General features: G+C 38.4%; 2 protein-coding genes across 2 annotated transcripts; one reads left to right on the forward strand and one right to left on the reverse strand.

The window, feature by feature from the left end:
* Positions 1 to 1,216: 1,216 nt before the first annotated feature.
* LOC137294319 (transmembrane emp24 domain-containing protein 7-like) lies at positions 1,217 to 2,415 on the forward strand. The gene has a single exon (XM_067825317.1). The coding sequence runs from the start codon at positions 1,335 to 1,337 to the stop codon at positions 1,998 to 2,000; it is 666 nt and encodes a 221-aa protein (XP_067681418.1). The 5' UTR covers positions 1,217 to 1,334; the 3' UTR covers positions 2,001 to 2,415.
* Positions 2,416 to 6,763: 4,348 nt separating this feature from the next.
* Positions 6,764 to 8,804, reverse strand: LOC137294567 (uncharacterized). The gene is made up of 2 exons (XM_067825611.1): positions 8,346 to 8,804; positions 6,764 to 8,096 (listed from the first exon to the last, which is right to left on the reverse strand). Exons 1-2 carry the CDS (start codon positions 8,786 to 8,788, stop codon positions 8,048 to 8,050), a joined length of 492 nt encoding a protein of 163 aa, XP_067681712.1. The 5' UTR covers positions 8,789 to 8,804; the 3' UTR covers positions 6,764 to 8,047.
* Between the last annotated feature and the right edge of the window lie 4,820 nt (positions 8,805 to 13,624).

A 13,624-nucleotide genomic window follows, 5' to 3' on the forward strand; every position in this document is an offset into this window, starting at 1 on the left:
CTGGGGAACATACAACTCTTGCAGCCACCAGGGCCTAGATTTTCGAAGCTCTCTTAGCGCTACGATAGTCGTTAGTGCCATGCATTAACATTAACTTACGACTATCGTAGCGCTAAGAGAACTTCGAAAATCTAGGGCCAGACCCACCAAGTTATTGTGGCTTTCTCATCCTTACCAGGTACCCATTCATAGCTTGGTGGTCTTGGACACATAGTCACAGTCCTTGGTCCAAGTTCACTGCACGTTGCTGTACCCGAAGTTGGGTGTTTGCACGTATTCATGTGTCCACCATCTGGTCATTCACCATCGGATTCGTGGTTTCTTTTAAGAGCATTGGGTTGTGTACTGTACACAAAGGGTTGTGGCAGCACTGAAAGAGTCTGCACGCAAAGTACGACTCCAAGGCTTTTACACCCGGTCACAGGTGGGCCCGCCAGCTTGCCCACAATGCCCCTATGCTTCAAAGCACAACGTGGAATATAATTGATTATGTGGGATCGTGCTTGAAATTATAATCCACATGTATATTTAAGAGCTGTCTTTAAGTAATCAAAGGTAAGTACATGCAGCACAACAAAGTCTGGATTATTTCCACAGCACAAGTTAATGTAGTACTCAAGAGTAGTTTAACTTGACCTGCAAAGTGTGCTTCAGTCTACATAGTCTGTCCATCAGACCTGGGGGTAAATGTTTGAAAAGGATTCTAGTTCAAGTCTAGAAACATTTCGCATGTCTAGATTGCCTTAAACGGGCAATGTTCAGGTTTTTAATGTAATTTCAGTTTTCTACCGATACATTTTTTTCTATTAAGGTACCTTTATTGATAGGACTAAAAATTTGGACTCAATGCTGAATCTTGTATTAGATGTTACAGGTCGCTCAGTATACTTCTGTAAAACCGTGGACCCACAGCTGTCAACACATGGTATTTATATTACAACTGAAACATGTAAAAATGTTACAGTACATTATGATAATAATGATATGGAGAATGTTAAAACGTTTGTTTTACACGGGTAGTGAATATTGACATCTGATGGTGGAGTTGGATTCGCGCGGAGTGTTACCGTCTTTCGATCCAAGTAACAGCTGCACCTCTCAGAATACATATTGACCATTCAGTGGTGGCAGGTTGAGTTCACCCAATAGAATTTCTGGTGTCGGTGGTAAAGTTATTGAATTGTAGACACATACAGGACACTACGTGTAAAGCTGTCGTGGCAGACGACATGCAAAATTTCACTGGTCTTGTGATTGAGGTGTGATACTTATGACAAAGCTGAAGATTTAATCTCCCCTTTATCTGGACAATCTCAAACACCAGCAAACAGAAGATGGAATATAGCCGTTTATTCAACGTGTGTGTTTTATGTGCTTTTCTTATGTCCTCTGTTTACGGGAAAAAGTATGTAGGAGGTGATTACACGTTTGAGCTACCCGACAAGGAAAAGACGTGCTTTTCGGAAATATTCACAGACACTTCTAAGATACTGTTTGAATTTAAAGTGATTCGAGGCGGAAACAACGACGTGAATGCCAGAGTGATTTCCCCCACTGGGAAAATTGTTTACAAACAAGAGAAGATATCTGGGGACATTGTCACAATGGAACCAACATTGGGTGAATGGAAATATTGTTTCAACAATGAATTTTCGTCCATATCTCATAAGACAATATTCTTTAGTATCCGTCCATTTAATGTGGACTCCCTTTCAAAGGAAGCTGGCGAAAAACAGGTGCCTACAGTGAAAGTCGCCTCTGAAATGTCGATGGACGAAATTCATGTTATGATGTCTCACGTCAAAGAATTCCAAACAAGGTATCGTCTGCGCGAATCTGTAGGCCGCCATATTGCCGAACAACTTAACGGGCGCGTCATGTGGTGGTCTTTAGCCCAAGCAGTTATTGTATTGCTAACAGGGTTTGGACAAGTCATGATCTTTAAGACATTTTTCACCGAACGCAGGAAGACATCGAAACCGGGAGACGTCGAAACATGAACAGAGCTGGACAATAGGGTGAAGGTCGTTGCTGAAATCTGTGTTTAAGCAGTGTAGAAAACCGGTAGCGCCGTAGTCAGGCCCACTTAGGTATCACGTCATGTCATGTAATATGACGTTTTCATGATGTAACTGGTCAGCTGACATGGTAAACCATTCACTGTTTGTATCTTGTATTGTATGTGCAATGTTTGTGTAGAATACCAGTGTCGTTGTTAAGCATACCAGTATCGCTGTATTAAGCTCATATCATTTAGTTATCACCAAGAAAGTTTGTCATGTCATCTCATGTTATGTCATGTAATATGATGCCATCATAATGAAATTGATTACTTCTCAAGGTAAGCTTGTAACCTGTTTGTTGTATTGTGAGCTCAATGTTTGTGTAGAATAAACTCTATGTATGGCATCATGAGATGAGGTATCTGAAGTGTTTTGAGAAAGTGCTCTTTCTCACCAATAAGAACCCTCAAAACATAATAAAATAATAGTTAAAGATGAGGAGTCGATGATGTAGTTTCCACAGTTTATTCTGGAAGTGTGACTATTACAGCACGATACATAATACACATCACAATCATCACAACACACCTGCAAATATGAAAGAATGAACAATTATCTATAATATTTAGTTCACCTTGCATTGACATTTCAATGTAAATACAATAATAGTTTTGTACACAGTAGCCATATCAATATTTACAGTTAGTTGGAATATTTACTAAGGGAGACAAGAAAGATAATTATTATAATGATTCATCCCTTAATAAATAAAACATATATACATAAATAACGTTTCACACAAACAAAGACTGAACATAAACATTAACATTATACCTTAATATAAATTTATCCTGTCTGACTTAACAATATGTAAAGAGACTTAATTGATGATTGAAATAGACTAAGTTACGAAATAAAACATAGTTGCTTACCTTAAAACATAATAAAATAATAGTTAAAGATGAGGAGTCGCTGGTGTACACTGACCCAAAAAAGAAACGCATAGCTGAAATCTCATTTTTAAAGTAGATTTTTTCGGAAAATATGGAATGGAATGACAATTAATGTAAATATTAAGTGTTTTTATAGTCAATACAACCCAAACAGACAAACAAACACAACCTCTGGTGATTATTCGCCACACCACAGCACCTTGAAAACGCTTTGTATAATCTGCACGTGGGAAAATCTGAAAGCATTATGCACGTGCAAATGCAGGATCTCAATCTTGATTATGATGGCTATAAAAGGGGACAGGTCCTGTTGCGATTCATTCTTCGAATTTCTTTCTATGCGACGCGAAAAATGCCAAGGTTAAATGAAGAAAACAGAAATAGAGCCATTGGACGTCTGGAAGCTGAGGAAAGTCAGTCATCAGTTGCCAGACGTCTGAATGTGAGGCAGAGCACGATTTCCCGTCTCTGGCAACGATACACGCAACACAACTCGACCAGAGACCGTCCAAGGAGTGGGAGACCAAGGGTGACAACTCCAGCACAAGACCGCTACATCCGGGTGCTTCATCTGCGTAATCGGGCCGTATACCGCTGATCACGTTCCTGGGCTGCGTAGAGTCTCTCCACAAACCATCAGGAATCGCCTAAGAGAGCATGGAATTCGACCTATGCGACCTCATGCAGGACCTGTTCTGCATCCCCATCACCGTCGTGCACGTCTTCAGTGGTGCAGGAACGTTCGGGCATGGAACCTCTTGAATTGGAGGAGGATCTGGTTCAGCGATGAGTCACGTTTTCTGCTGTACAGACATGATGGAAGGATGCGTGTTTACAGACGTCGAAATGAGAGATATGCTCGACAGTGCGTTCGTGAGGTCAACAGACACGGTGGTGGAGGTGTAATGATGTGGGGAGGCATATCTATGAACGGCAGGACACAGTTGGTGCATGTGCAAGGGAATCTCAATGCTGTACGCTACCGGGATGAAATTCTGAACCGTCATGTTGTTCCTACAATTGACGCTAGAAGGGAAATTTTCCAGCACGACAATGCAAGACCGCACACAGCACGCATTACCACGGATTTCCTTGCCAACAACAACATTACAGTTCTTCCATGGCCCTCAAAATCGCCGGATTTGAACCCAATTGAACATTTATGGGACCAATTGGGTAAACGGTTACGACGTCGACAGCCGCAGCCACAGACACGTCTACAGTTGGTGAATGCGTTGCGAGATGAGTGGAGAAGAATCCCACAAAGGCGGATACGACGTCTTATACAGTCAGTGCCCAAGCGATGCAGAGCAGTGATTGATGCCCGTGGTGGTCACACCAGATACTGACTTTCTCACTATGCCATGGAAAATAGAGACGCTTAATACCACTGTGAATGATTGTATATGTCTTGACACACATTTGTTAATACCCGTGTGAATTATCATTGCTCAAGTTCCATTACTTTTTGTGCAATTTAAGTTAATAAATCATCTCTCATAACATTGGATTTTCACCTATGCGTTTCTTTTTTGGGCCAGTGTAGTTTCCACAGTTTATTCTGGAAGTGTGACATAGGTTGCACACAGACCCGACTTTTATAGGTCTTCGCAGCTAAGGAAACTACGTCAGCAGACTCAATTACGTTATTTATAATTTAGACTTTTAATTTAACAATTAAACCTAACTACATGATTTTGTTAAACAATGGCATGGAGAACTATGAAATAATACTAATTAATTGAATTGGCGGTTGACAAGGTGAGCTATATTAATTACAAGCTCGCTTACTTGGCAACTAGATGTTGTTATAAGAGATTAACGGATTAGCGTCTGCCAAGCTTGAAACTTATGACAATGGCTTGAAACTTATGTTACAACAAAAGTGGACAATATAAATATATACATAAATTATGTTAAAATATTACAGTAAAAATACTCTAAAATACTTGATATTAAAATAAGAAAAAGGTACACGTTTTGTCACTGGGACAGTTTTATTTGCACACAAAATCGTCCAGTGACGTCTTATGTTTTTCGTTGACAGTCAATACTCCCCATCTTTCTGCCCATGTACCATTCTTAAAATGACATGACATTCTCCACATGTCTTAGGAGTAACGGCACCTACACATTCTCTCGCTGGTGAATTTAATTAAATTGGAAGCCATTTGCAAGAATGGTGTATTTGTTTCAGGATCAACATACACAATGACATGATCGTACATTCACCGACCAGCAAAGTGACGCAACTCTGGCTTTTTGTAAAGTTTTAAAATAGGAGACATATACATGAATGCTCACTTTTCATGAGACATATTTCTTTTCGAAAATGCGTTTCTTTTGCTGTTCAGAATACATCCAACAGACACGTTTCCTAACAAATGTAGTCAAGGCTTTACATCCAACAGACATGTTTCCTACCAAATGTAGTCAAGGCGTTACATCCAAAAGACATGTTTCCTACCAAATGTAGTCAAGGCGTTACATCCAAAAGACATGTTTCCTACCAAATGTAGTCAAGGCTTTACATCCAACAGACATGTTTCCTACCAAATGTAGTCAAGGCGTTACATCCAAAAGACATGTTTCCTACCAAATGTAGTCAAGGCGTTACATCCAACAGACATGTTTCCTACCAAATGTAGTCAAGGCGTTACATCCAACATACATGTTTCCTACCAAATGTAGTCAAGGCGTTAAGCGGCTGTCACAAAGAAGTGCTGATGCATAGGCGGATCCAGAGGAGGGGCTGGGTGGGGGGTGTTTCAGAGGTACGCACCTCCTCTTTTGTCCTGAAATTGTATTTAATGACCATTGAAGCTCGGGTGAAAATGAAGTGCGCACTCCACAGCACGCGCGCACGCGCACACACACACACACACACATTTCTGAAAATGCTGTATAAGTCATATTTGTATATCCACTTGTGACGAACATCCATGAATAGTATTGTAACATCATACTTACATCCTGTTGTTGCAGTGTTTCAACGCCGTATTTTTCTTGGTTCAAATTCTTTCAGTGTAATGCCCACAAACATATTTGGGCTCGACAAAGGCAGTCTTAGAAATACGTTCTTTAACACTAGTCCATAGGACTAGTGAAGCTGTTTGATGTTGACAACTATTCTGTTTGAAGGTGACAAAAATGATTATACTGTCTATATTTTCCAACGGTTCTATTCGGCACCAGTTTGTAGCAAAGCTGAACCATTGAGAGTGGACGTGGAAGTAACGTAATTTCGAAGTATCGAACTTTCGTGAATTTCAGAGGCTATGTAAACATGTTAAATGTTATGCACACGAGTAGTGAGTGAGTGAATGTTGCTTTTGCAGCAATCACATACACTGTATATGTAGATTAAGGCAGTCTTAGGGCGGTGGGTAGTCCAGTGGTGAAAGCGTTCGCTTATCACGCGGAAGACCCAGGTCCGATATCAAATATGTATGGCTATGTAATGTGTGAAGAACATTTCAGGGCTACGGGATATTGCTAGTATTATGGTAAACTCAGTGTAAAACCATATAAATCGGGCAAACCGCATTGGTATGCATGAACAACGATCCCGGCATTGTGACCATCCGCTCTTCAGTTCATGGAGATATAAAAATGGCATACCAGGAACGTGTTCTTTCCTAAATCCCAACACAGATAGAGTGGTATTTCTATGACCGAGACTTTTCACGATCGCATACTATTTGATATGAGTAATCACATCGTACATGCGGTAGTTAGTGATGTGCAGTTCGTATGCAACAATCATCCTCCACTGCAAGCTTTGAGTAGCTAAAAAAACAACAGTTATTATTGAAAATATATTTTTATTCAGCAACATAGACACATAAAACATACACATAAAATGGTAAGAATCAAAACATGTACAATCACTATGAAACGTAAAAGTGTTGCAATTCCAATGCCAAAACTGGCTCCTGTAAATAGCAATTCCTAAAAGCATCTTACCTCGAATAGATACCGTAGTAGGAAACATGAGACCCAGTTTATGTCTTACCAGTATTCGGGCAATACAGGTGACAGATTGATCGTGGTTGATAGAAAGCTGTTGCATGAATTATGACTAGATGGGCTGAGATCAAATGAACGTGATGAGAAGCCTAAATTGTCAGCAGGCAATACAGTAAATGACCAATATACAGTTGTATAAATTGCAATGCTCTATATATAATTCATGGAAAAAGTGAAATACACACTGTATAGTAAACAATAAAATGCATAAATCAAAGCATGGGCGTTTCATAAAAAGGGTGTTGAAGAACTGGTTGCTATATAAAATCACATGTAATTTAAGGCACACGTTAAATAGCAGTTGCGTACGCCTGATTATATACATTATGTAGTCGAAATCCAATAGAAACCATCATGATTTTGTGTGATTCAAGTTGTCTGAATTGTAATGAAACACCATGCACGTTATGCATCATTATTTTGTAAAAGATCCATGAACTCAAGATCCAATATGCATAATAGTACATGTACTGATTAAATATTTAATATCAGTATACATGTTCAATTACTAACCACTTCGTCCCGCAAAAATAAGACATTTGAGGTTGTTACATAATGTCACTGCTAACTGAAGAGTTATTGAAATAAATGAACACTTTGGTTGTTACGGTGGATGCAATGCTACTGATGAGGCATACATCTGGAAAATGAGTAAATACGTTATTAATAAATTCAAATCACCATGGCAAGAACAATATTCCAGTTAAAACCAAAAATAACCATAGACAAAAAAAACGCAAATAAACATTTGCCGGGTGTTTTATAATACTGGTAGGTTTAGCTTAATAATACTGAACTGTGTGTAAAAGCAATAATGTCACAGCACGTTCACTCATGAATAAACATGACATCAACAAAACATAATTCAACAGCTTTAATACCCATATACAACCGATCACAACACATGAATGTCCTTCCCTTAACCCACGACCGTGGGGTAAAAAGGATTGAGATAAATTAACTTTTGATAGAGCTTGGTAGAACATAATTTCCTACACAAGATGTTGGTGTCTGTACAGCTCCACCTGGAGTGGTATGGAAGAATTGTTGCTCCAGTCTTGTTCAATGAAGCTTGAATAGTCTGTTGGTAAGGTGCATGTCATCAACATATCTGCAAGCGAAGAAGAATTGAGTCTCCTGTAGATTAGCCTGACTACTGTATGGGGAAGATAGCTACAACCATGAATATGATATATAAATAAGTATCGTCTAAAAAGATTTAACGTTTTCGAGTCAATTTGTGGCACAATAACGTCACAAGGTTGTTTTAAATTACAGACACTTTTCCAGGGAGATTAAATGCTAAATTATTCATCCACATTGACAAACTAAGTCATGAAGATCAATAAAACACTCGTACCTTGTCATCGGACTGTTGACGATAGGGAATCGACTGACCGTCCTTTCGATGGCAATGGGTGGGAGGCTCGTGCCGGACCCCCAATTTGGGGGGCAGGGTTTCTTGTTACTACCCCTAGATGGTAAAGTTTGTCTTAAGGTGGACCATTCCTCACATCTGGTTGATGGGTGAGACACGTAAATCATCTTTTCCTCCCTCCTGTCAAAACCTCTGAGAGGGGGTTCCCCAACGGGCACCCAATGCTCTTCCGCCCTGGGAAGATTCGATGGGGCTACAAGTTTGTGTCTTGGGACGGGGGCAGTAACACGGAGATCTGTTGGTATATATCGTTTAGTTACCCAAACCGTATCTGGTCCTCGATTCAGCTCTTTTTCACGTTCTCCTTGTTCTTGTAGATATTTTTGATACGACAGACCAAACGCGCCCATGCTCAGTGCCGCCATCTTGACGCTTCCCGGTAGCTATGCTGTCTCTAAGGAGAACTCGCGAGATTTCATGTGCAGCGGGAGGTCATGAAGGAAAGCAAGCTAATCTCGGATTACCGAGTGATAAGCCACTATACGCCTAGACATGTAGAACTTATCTCTCATAGCATCGCGTTTTATATTCATAAAAATAAACAAACAAACGAATCACGATTTGCCATCAGCGTGCAATTTGCCCGATTTTTAATGAAGCAATACAGTATTACATACTAAATATACAGTATTATATACTATTGTTGTGTAAGTTATTTATTTAACTAAGTTATCTATTTAAATGATTAACGATTTCCGATTTTTATGGGGTGATGGGAGGCATGTATACTACTAAGGGTCACCAGAGGTTTTCACTCAAAATTACCAAGGCTCGTTGTGATATGAATTGGATGAACTGCTCACTCATTGGGACCTGTTTTAAAGGTTTGTTTGTGTCTGCAAAAAGATCATCCAAAAAACGTAGTCAAGCTTTGTTCACATGTACACCAGATTTATTGACGTAGCCTTTTTAAACTAGTTGAATGTTATATTATTTCGTTTTTCTTACACTCGGACATAATGGGATGTTAGTTTGATTTATTTTAATAATGTGACAAACTCTACTTTAATTATATCTGACAAACATGCACATTAGTGATGAGTCATAACGATACAACGCTAATATAACATAGATAAGGAAAAAATATTGATAGAATTGTTTTTCAATATACGGAACACATTGTTCTGCTTACAGTGTCCACTCCCAGCGTTTCCAATTTCGATTCATATCCAAGGGTAGTGGTTGGGTATTTTTGTGTCGATAACGCGAAACTGTTCATACTGGGGTTCCTGACATCTCACTAGCGAAAATCGTATCCATAGCAACGGTGGTGTTGTGTGCAATTGCATTTAATACGAGCATGATATTCTACAGTTACAAGACAGGAGAGGACGTCACTGATTAAGCGTTTTTTATATTAGTTACTTTATTAATTTTTTTTGTTATAATTTATTTGTTTTATCTGTTTACGTAATTTGACACTATTTTACATGTTGTTGTAACACTATGGAAAACATTTTCTATACACTAGTATTTTCTTGCTGCTCATGGGAGATAGACGCAGATATGGCTGGGGAAGAGGTTAATAAAGTGATGTGAAAGCTAATAATTTTATTTTGAAAATGTCCTTATATGTTCCACGAAATAAATTGTTAATTTGGAACACCGGTTTGTTGAGGAATCGTTTATTGGTTAACTAAGAAATACCTACCTTCCTATCGCATCAGTGTGTTACACTTACTACTCTAGCTTTGATGTCACATCATACGTCCTTCCTGCAATTGTTTGTTTGGGAATTTGTGGCACACATCGTGAACAGCATGTGTCATGACTGATTACGTTATAAACAAAGTCTAACCAGTTGACAGACTCCTCGCTCCACGATGATGATAAACTAATAATTGTGAGTATACAATGCCCATTTTCCACGTCAAGGCACGTGTCCAAAGCGTTCACGCACAATTTGATTATATAGTGTTTGCATATACCCATTATTGTGTTAGTTTTATGAATACCGTTTATGGTAAATTGGTAATACTTCTGGCTGGAACTGAGTCACAGAACCTGCATGCTGGTCATAATAGATGACTTTGTGGACTTAGTGGTCAGGGTCTGTGTATCCCCACTGCAAGAACGCCTGTTCACAACATCAGTCACAGGGTGGCTTGACCCATACTCGACACGTAACTCGCTGCCGTCATATTGCTTATTATGCAATAAGTACTTGAAGCACTCGTAAAATATATGTCCATGTACATGTTTTTGCACACGTGACCCTTATACATAAATCTGGTATCTCTTGTTAGACATACTCGCACATGTATACAGTTATGTTTCTTTTGTGTAATTCCAGATACTTAGTCCCGTTTTACAGAGCTTTTGAGTTCTCTCTGTAATACATGCACATGTTATGGATTGCCATTAGAGATCACTGAAAGCGACAGTTGAAAATAACACAAATATGTACATACATATGCAGGATGGCGAATGCGAAATATCTGAAACACTTGTGTTGTTACTCTATAGCTTAGCTATAGCTATTTAGAGTCCCGTTCACATGCACCTGTTTGCACACTTATGTGTAAATGTTCACACGCGCAAACTTTTCATACGTGTGTAACTGTGTCAAGTGAACGAATTTACTTACGTATGTAAATTTACACTAGGAGAAAATTTACTTGTGGTCAGCACCAGGTGCAAAAGTGTACTTATTTACACATGTGCAAATTAGTACTGTGACAATGCTGTGTCATGTCATCTTTTAGGATAAGGGTTACATATTGTGGAAGCAAAACATCACATCTGGTCTGAGAAAGTTCATAAATGCATATATGAACAGTTGACGTCGCAACACCAAACAAAGCCCCATAGTTCTATCACCATTCAGAAGATGAAGCCATATTTTAGTAGGCTGCAACTTCAACTTGAATTTGTACATCCCAATGCTGGCGTACAGCTTGGTCACTAGCGTTTAAGAAATCCTGCAATTGTGTGAAAATAAGATCGAAAACCCGTTTGTTCATTCTAAAAATACAGAACCAGTCTTGTCGTCATTACATGTATTCGTGACGTTAGACTAAAAAGACTGACTAATTCCAAGAACAGTACGAATCTTGTACAGTGGTTTTCTTCTGATAATAGAACATCTTTCTCTGTTGAATTTCTGAGACTATTTGATACATTTATAATTCACATTTTCAGGTTTACTCACTCTACATAAATTCAATGTGAACGCAAAGTATTTGTTTTTATTACGCTCGTATGTGTATTTACACATGTGCATGTTTACTTACATGAGTAAATTTTGTGCATGCTATTGGAGCTTTTAGTGCACTATTACTATGTAGTTCATCTATAATTGACATGCATAGCAATTGTTCAAGCATGCATATAGGAACTAATGTTTTGGAACGGTGTTATTGTACAATTATTATTAATAATACACAAATAGGATCTCCTAGACGCTAACCGTAAGCTTCACTCCCAAAGGCGACCAACGAATTTACATAATCCCCCAAAATATTCGCATTTCAAATATCGCCATCTTTTCACCATTGGTTATAGAATTATTTGATAGCCTTCATTGCACACCTAACATTCCACCCATGCACTTCGTCGTCGATGTTTGTATATTCAGTATTTGAAAAAATGGATGCAGATTTTAAATACACCACAGAAAGACCAATGAAGCTAACAATTGTGCTCGCTTGTATATGTAACACCTTACCACTACGATTTTCGCGAGTGGACCATGTGATGCCAGTAGTCAACTTCGATTGATATTCAAACAGGAATTACATGTATACATGTGTCCAGAGACCATATGATAGATCTATTATATGGCCTCTGATGTATCATATTAGTGAACTATTTTCTTAACTGCCTTTTCGAATTTCAAATTTTAGAAAATCTTATTTAGGTGTGTCAACATAAATATTAAGTGAGTAAAGGCTTTATCTTGTGTTTACAATAATGCAGAAAGCACATGCTCTCCCCTATGAGAAGTGACAGGACACTTTTTATGTTGATTGGATATATTTAATTCCAGATCGTGTTACAAACTATGTATACGGGACATTTTAACGTTATGATTGCAGTGGAAACGATCTGTCAATCTCTGACACGGAACGCACCACACATAACTAAACCAAGCTTGTCAGTTTCTAAGCTTTGATTTTCGATCACAGAAAATGTGAAAACTACCCCAGAAATCAAGGGTTTTGTTACATAAAATAAAATGAAATGTTAAAATAATATCTCCCGGACGAGCTATATGTTGTTGTTTTTTTTCAAAAAGTGGTAAGAAACGAGAATATCTGTTTATGTGGCCTAAGCAATATTCTGGCGAAGCAGGAATGTACACTCCTTGACGCAAATGAAACTGTCGATCAAAAGCGAGAAGTCACTTGAAAATTCATGCTTCGGTCTGCTAATTACGTTAAAACCCAGAGACAGTGTGTATTCCTGGAGACATCATTCATGTCATGTGCCCGCCACATGTCACCCTTTTTGAATTAGTGCTTATAATATGGCATATGACACCCGTATTACATGCGTCAACATTAAAAAAAAAGAAGAATTTAGTGCTTTTGTGTTTCCCTTTCCTGTACCAGCAAACATGGGGTAATACATGTAATTGAATCAACAATACGTTATTTGTAAAGATAAATTAATATCCAAATTAACAAGTTCACAAATAAACAGATACCACGTAGTTGATACATTATAAATATGATTAAGGCTTCCAAGAATCGAATTTGCAGTCGTTAAAAGTCAAGACATTTAAAAACTACAAATACACATCCAGTCTTTAAAGTGCCTTTATATTATAACTATAGTGAAAGAAAGGGACATCAAGCAATATAACGGGAAGGCCAAAACTAGAAACCTGACCGTATATATCTATGTACGTCTATGTTATTCCATTTTAATATATCTTTTATATGTGTTTAAACCTCTGGGCTGCAAATATAGCATGAAAATCGCAGTAGAATACTCCTAACAGAAATATACGTATAAAAAAGGAGAAATCAACCTGTTCGTAAGATTCTTGAATCATCCTACAGTTATTCTTTCATTATACGCACCTCCTTTTTTATTAACATAAACATTGATTCTTGAGGGAAATGAAAATGTTAAATATTACCATAGTCACAAAAAGTAGTTCATCCATAGATTTGAAAAGAAGACGACAGACACGCGCGACTGATCGTGGGAACCCATTCATGCACGGTCATGGTGACCTCTTACCCGGAAATGAC

This window comes from Haliotis asinina, chromosome 8, assembly GCF_037392515.1.
Source record: "Haliotis asinina isolate JCU_RB_2024 chromosome 8, JCU_Hal_asi_v2, whole genome shotgun sequence".
NCBI lineage: Eukaryota > Metazoa > Mollusca > Gastropoda > Lepetellida > Haliotidae > Haliotis > Haliotis asinina.